The sequence below is a fragment of the Anopheles ziemanni genome, chromosome 2, assembly GCF_943734765.1.
Source record: "Anopheles ziemanni chromosome 2, idAnoZiCoDA_A2_x.2, whole genome shotgun sequence".
NCBI classification, from domain to species: domain Eukaryota; kingdom Metazoa; phylum Arthropoda; class Insecta; order Diptera; family Culicidae; genus Anopheles; species Anopheles ziemanni.
Window position 1 is genome coordinate 46,499,278 of NC_080705.1, and position 6,679 is coordinate 46,505,956.

Consider the following 6,679-nt stretch of genomic DNA (forward strand, 5'->3'; position numbering starts at 1 on the left):
CAACTACCTATTTCACGAAGATTTTGGTGGAGATCTCCCACAAGTAAGCTGGAAATTTTTGAAAACACTTTTTTAACCAACTGTCACAACAATGGCGGAGCAAAAAACAGCTTTGACCCGACCTGTCTGTTAATTGTCTTTGCTAATACTCAAAGTGATTACTATCCAGGTGGGTTCATGCCGAACAAATCGCCTTGATTTTATTAGAAAAATAAAGTAAAAATTTGACAATCGTTCCGAATTTTGTTTATGTTTACAATTTGCTAGTTGTTTTTTCTAAAGTTCTTTCCGATAGCGTAAGAATGCCGTATTTATCCTGTTCAGCTGTTTTTTGCAAAAATAACTCATGGAATGGGAAAAAAATGCGATCTAATGAAGATATTGTCGTGCTAACAAACACGTTTCGTGTAGCATTGTAGCAACAAAGTGTTAACATATGTGCCTTTGGACGCCTGCTTCAGTAAAGTTGTGGCTAATGAGGGCAGAGTCTTCCGGTAACCGTATCAACTGGAACCAGCAGCTTGCTAACGCGTCGCAATCCTTTTGTTGGTAAACAAAACCAGGAACGATTGTCAAAAATTAATTTCAAAATGGCTGCCACGACCAGGCCTTTGAGCTCACCTCCCTTAGGACCCACCTTGGCTAATACCCTTATTAGACAAGGAATTTATCTGTCATATTTTTCCATCCTTTTACTGACAAAGAAGGCTGTGGCAGGGCGTTCGACGTATAAATGATGTCCGCTCGTGTAATAACGCAAAGTTCCTCACAATGGGTTTTGCAGTTATTTGTTCATTTTCATGTTTGAATTTAGTGTATTGTTCATCCTAGAGTAAAGAACAAAATCCGTTGCAAACAACAAAGCAAAAAGTAAACAAATCTCCACTTTGACATATGATCTCCTGTCGAAAGAAAATCGGAACCGGTCATGCCTGATTCTGATTTTGAGGAAGGAATGTATCTGTCAAGCGCGTTTGGCAGATAACTTCTGGAAAAATATGACGGATACTTTCCTCGTCTAATAAGGGTATAAATGTCTAGCGGGAGTGTGGCTGCCACGACTGTACTGTGAGATTACCTTGCTCAGGACCCACGTTGGAATGTAGGCACCTTGGGGGCAGTCGTTATGGAAAAGTCAAAATAAAACTGCTACACCTTGTCTCAAACGTTTCGTCAAAATGCCAAATTTAACTTATTGATACAACCTGAAAGTTTGTTGAACCTTCGTTAATAATCCATCTGTTTCACCACGTGTATCAAGGAGTTAGTGAATTGTTTACTTTTATTTAAAGTAAAACTATGGATTCAGATCAGGAGGACGAGGTTCCGAACGTAAATTTTGTGCCAAGTTTATTATTCGTGAAACGTGGAGTAGCTAAGGCTAATCCAGATAAGGTGAGATACGGAATCGTTCGAAGTGTAAGCCGGTTTTTCATATATCTTCATGTTACTTCAGATCACTCTTGCTCCTGAGGAATTGGCCAGAATAATCAACGAGGCGAGAGAAGACTTGGATAAGTAAGGCATACGAAAGTAGTATTACATAAGAAATTATCGGTTTAACACATAATAACATGATATTTAGCGATGGGGTTGATAACATGGATACTTCGGATGACGAAGAAAATGAAGAAAGCAATGATTCGTTAGAACAGACAGCCCTATCAGTAAACAATCATAGCACCGACAGCCAAAGGGCTGATGAGTACAACTTAGAAACGTACGACCAAGAATGTAAGAAGCTCGAATGTATTGCAAAAATGTACCATAATCTCTAATATGTCTCTTAATTGCAGCCGCCAACAGTGGATTGCATCTTAGCACGGTTGCTGTTGTGGATCCAACAGAAAACTTTCAGGATGAAGAAGATTCGGATGCCGAAGATGAAATTATCAAGCCAACCGATAATTTGATTCTCGTTGGACACGTCCAAAATGATAGTGCATCAATGGAAGTTTACAGTAAGTTAAACGGAATCCATTTAATGATTGCGTGTGAACTTCTGTTTTCTCCTTTTTATTGCAGTTCTTAATGAAGAAGAGGGAAGTCTCTACGTACATCATGAATTTTTACTACCAAGTCCACCGCTTTCTATAGAATGGCTAAGTTTTGACCCAGGTAGTGATAAACCGGGAAATGTGTGCGCTATTGGGTGTATGGATCCGGTCATAACACTGTGGGATTTAGATATACAAGATTCACTTGAGCCCATCTGCAAACTTGGCTCGAAGGGAAACCGTAAAAAAAATATACCGAGAATGGGACACAGTGATGCTGTGCTTGATTTGTCGTGGAACAATTATCTACCGTATGTTTCGGTTGAGCGTGTTTGTGTAGCATAGAACTGTATGAATAGAATTAAAGAGTGGTTTGTTTTTTTTTCTTTTTAGACACATTTTAGCCAGTGGCTCAGTCGATCGAACAGTTATTCTTTGGGACTTGGAGGAAGGCATTCCTCACACCACTCTTCGACAATTCGAGGAGAAAGTACAAGCATTAGCGTTTCACCCTAGCCAAGCAGAGACACTCTTAGCTGGCAGTTGCGATGGGAAGGCGTATGTGTTTGACTGCCGTTCTACAACGGACGAGATTAGCAGCTACAAGTCCTGGTCCCTGGGAGCAGAAGTGGAACGTGTTTGCTGGGATCGGTTTAATGAGCGCCACTTTGTGGCTAGTACGAATGACGGGTGTATCCACTACGTAGACATACGTCGCGAGGATCGTACATTATGGAAAAAGCAGGTTCATGAGAAGGAAACAACGGGATTAGTTCTCAGTTCTATGGTAAAAGGAATGCTCACCACGGCCTCAGCTGATGGAACACTTAAGGTGTGGGATTTAAACGAACAAGACGCATGCTTGGTATACAAGAAAAATCCAAAAATTGGCGTCATCCAGTGTCTCGCAGAGTGTCCTGAAAACCCTTTCACTCTTGCTTTGGGCGGTGATTTGAAATCGAGGAACTTTTGTGTTTTGAACTTATTGGACAATGACGGAGGTATGTACAACGTTTGATTTCTTTGACAAATTAAAAACTGACAGAGAATATATCAATATTTCTTCACAGTATCGAACATGTTCAAGCCAAGATTTGATGGTGCGCAATCGTCGAGCAATATCGTCAGTTCAGCTTTCGAGACAATGGAGGAATCAGCAAACCAGGATGTTGATGTAGATTTAGAGTAAAAATTGAATTGCTTCTTTACTAAAACAAAGTCTCACTATTTGATTGATTGCACAATCCCTCCCACATGATTTGAACAATTTAAATGATTGCTTCTTGGGAAATTTGCGCTCGAGTGCAGAACGTGAACACTCCTAGCACTTGCACTGCGTTCAAACAAAGGAGGGAAAATTAACAAAATAAAATATACGCATACATCATCCGTTTACAATTCATAGGTCCCTCGTATATCCTGAAGGTCTACATTATACAAAAATTAATAAAACTGGCTAAGCCTTAGTTGTTGTACGGTTCTGTAGAGCTCATTTAAACACGGAGTGTTTTACGAGTTTATTGCAGTTACTCTTTCTTTCCGCATTAGCAGTCCTGCGAACAAAACTCACCATCATCTTGATTTTAAGCAAAGGAACTTGAGAGTTTTCCATCCACCTTCACCTGACAAGTGACGTTCGTTATTGTTCATCTCCACACAGCGAACTCATAGGAAACTCTGGTGAAACTCCTGTAAAAGTTGTATGGAGTTTCGAGTTTCCCGAGTGCGCTAAGTGGACACGCATTAATGCGTTGTTTCGGTCTTCTTCGCTTCTTCATCATCCGTCAGTTATTAAGAGTCAGTCAGTAAGAGTTTCCTACCAGTTTCCTACGAGTTTCCCAGCTGTTGCGGGAACTGAGTTCGTCAGTTCGTCGGACGAGAGTTCGCTATGTGGAGATGAACAGTTATGGTCATTCTTACAAGTCTGATTAGTTAAGCCGGGATTCCAAATGAGCTCATGGCTTGCTACAGTTTTACCTTGGCTATGCTATCATATGCAGCTTTAGAGTCAATGAAAAGATGGAAAGTATTTTGTTGATACTCTGCCATCTTTCCCAGGACTTGCCGCGTGGTGAAGATATGGCCAGTGGTTTATTTTCCTCTGCGATAGCCGTTCTTGGAGAACGAGGGAGAATATGTTGTATGCGCCATTAAAGACCGTTTAGTGTGTCCGACACGGTCGGAGCTAGTGTTTATTTTATGATCACGTGTACAATTTTCCTTTGCGCGACGTGCTTTTGACCAATCGCTTATCGCTTGGCAAACCAAAAAAGAAGAAAGTGTGTTCCCTGCGTGTCGCAGTTTTCATTATATCGCTCTGGTGTCCTCGGATGCGCTCGGGTGCTTTCGGATGGACTCGCTTTAACGCGCTAGAGCGAGTCGGCTCGTCCTAGCAATTTTTTTCAGTTGGCCGAGGCTACTAACTTTCTAAGGTCGCAGTGCGCCAAGATTCGCACAACCGTAATACCCCTGTTGTTACTGCAGTCTAAGTTATCTCCTTTTCTTGCACAAATGGACACCCTTTATTAAGTTTTGGATGGACCAATGCATTTGCTTTGACGCAGTCTAAATAGTAATGTCTTAATTGGGGACTTCAACATTGATTGGTTCAATGATGCGAGGTCCGAAATATTAAAGAAACTTATGGACTCTTAACTTATGGTGTGCCTGAAGCAAAAACTTAGTGCAGCTACTCGTGTTACGCAAAATAGCAGGCCATTGATTGATCATGTGTACTGTAGGACATACTCAATTAGCGTGGTTGCTTTTAAACTTGAATGATGAACGCTTTAAGACAGTTCAAACACAAGTAATATGCAGGAATAGGTACTCTGAAGAGGGTATTTATTAGACGATCACATTGGGTCTACAGGGAAGGAAGGGAAAGATAGGAAGGAAGATAGGGAAACTACAAATTTCCAAGAAGCAGCAGAGCTATTGAAGCATACACTTGAGAGTGTTATTAATAGTTTAGTTCATGAAAAAACAGTGGAGACTAGATACTCTGGCAGATGGTATACGTTGGCTATTGAACATCTAAGCGGAAAAATAGCAAAATGTAAAAAAAAAATGATCGGACTAATCTGGCTTCACATTGTTGCGAGTACACTAAACTAAGAAACGAGTACAGTAGGACTTTAAAAACTACTCGTGAGGAATACTTCAGTAGGGAAATTAGCAAGAATCAGGGTAATAGTAAGGAACTTTGGAAACTTCTTAAAAGTTTGATAACTTCTTCGAATCCGATGAAGCGGTGACCACAAGAAGGTTCAACGACTTTTTTTGTGAATAGTGTAAGAACCCCGCTACACGAGCCGCAAACTCAAAAAGTTTTAGGAGCAAAGAGGGGAACAGCCGAAAAGATTACGTCAAAAACTTTTCAGCTCCGTGAGCTGAAAACTGCACCCGCAAAGTTTTTGGCAGCTAACCGCAAACTCAAATGCGCCATAAGAAGAAGACGAAAAAGAAATAAATGTAAACATAACAAATCTCAAAAACTAAATAAACGGACATACGGTGATAAGTTTACGTGTTTCTTTTGTAGTTACGGTAATATTTTGTCATTTTATAGCTAGAATTTTTAATTTGAGATTTATTTCCCTGTGATGAAACTTTTTTTTTATTTCAGAAACATTGACCTCCTCGGTCATTCGTCTCTGCCTGTGATGAAACTAAATTACATTTCCGTTGGATTTTAAGGCTACTAGGCAGTTTTTTTTTGGCAATGTGGCACCCGGTGCAAATGCATAAGGCGATAATGTGATGGATGCATATTTTACTTTTTGTGTGAACTGAAGATGAGATCTTGTTTGCTCCGAAGGAAGCTTTTTGAATTAACCGATAACAAAACCAAAAACAGCAGAGACTGACGCATGCATAGACTGTCAGAAACTTTGCGCTTGCATTGACTGGCGACAGTATTGGTACCGCAAAACGCGGCTACATGAACCGCAAAGATTTTGACGTAAACTTATACGGTTTTTGAGTTTGCGGTTGGAGTTTGCGGCTCGTGTAGCGGGTTGGTAATGCTTGTCAACAAAAACATACCGACGGTAGACGAACCAGTCGGGCTGAGACAAGTTGATGTTCCCGAGCATAGATTTTCTTATCAATAGATATGAGCAAGCTTAGGTAGATATGTTTGGACTTGACCAAATCGGCAGGAATAGGGAATGTAAATGGGGGTCCGCGACAGCCGGGCGGTAGTGCCGGTTAGAAAATCGGCCCATGAGCGCCGGGGCTCACCACCTCGACGGCGTGGGTTCGAATCCCAACCGAGACCGGACCCTCCCCTGTACGAGAGGACTGACTATCCACGTACAACAGGGAAACAAGTCTCGTAAGCCCTTAACGGGCAGGCATGACCAACAAGGTCGTTACGCCAAGAAGAAGAAGAAGAAGAAGGGAATGTAAATGCAAAACCATTACAGGATTGCTTTCATGTATCGGTGGAGACGCTCTTGGATTTGATTAACCAATCGATGGAGAGGGATGATTTTCCGGAAATATGACAGGAGTCATTGGTTATACCTGTTCCAAAGCTGAGAAGAGCTATCAAAGCGGAAGATTTCCACCCCATCAACATGCCCCACACTGTCGACAAGGTACTGGAGGTTGTGCTCAAAAACCAATTGGTGCAATACCTGGACCAGAATGACCTGGTCGCCCGGTAGCACTCGGGA

The 6,679-nt window shown here is 41.4% G+C and overlaps 1 protein-coding gene across 1 annotated transcript; it reads left to right on the forward strand.

Moving 5' to 3' along the window:
• The first annotated feature begins 1,217 nt into the window (after positions 1-1,217).
• Positions 1,218-3,306, forward strand: LOC131289314 (periodic tryptophan protein 1 homolog). The gene is made up of 7 exons (XM_058318548.1): positions 1,218-1,395; positions 1,457-1,518; positions 1,586-1,734; positions 1,797-1,961; positions 2,026-2,308; positions 2,391-2,998; positions 3,068-3,306. The coding sequence occupies exons 1-7, from the start codon at positions 1,300-1,302 to the stop codon at positions 3,184-3,186; spliced, it is 1,482 nt and encodes a 493-aa protein (XP_058174531.1). The 5' UTR covers positions 1,218-1,299; the 3' UTR covers positions 3,187-3,306.
• The last annotated feature ends 3,373 nt before the right edge of the window (positions 3,307-6,679 follow it).

Excerpts from the sequence above, each read along its gene's own strand:
- LOC131289314 (XM_058318548.1), top strand. The coding sequence starts at position 1,300 with ATGGATTCAGATCAGGAGGACGAGGTTCCGAACGTAAATTTTGTGCCA. Across the intron at positions 1,519-1,585 it reads GCGAGAGAAGACTTGGATAA|CGATGGGGTTGATAACATGG; the intron begins GTAAGGCATACG and ends CATGATATTTAG. Across the intron at positions 1,962-2,025 it reads TGCATCAATGGAAGTTTACA|TTCTTAATGAAGAAGAGGGA; the intron begins GTAAGTTAAACG and ends TTTTTATTGCAG.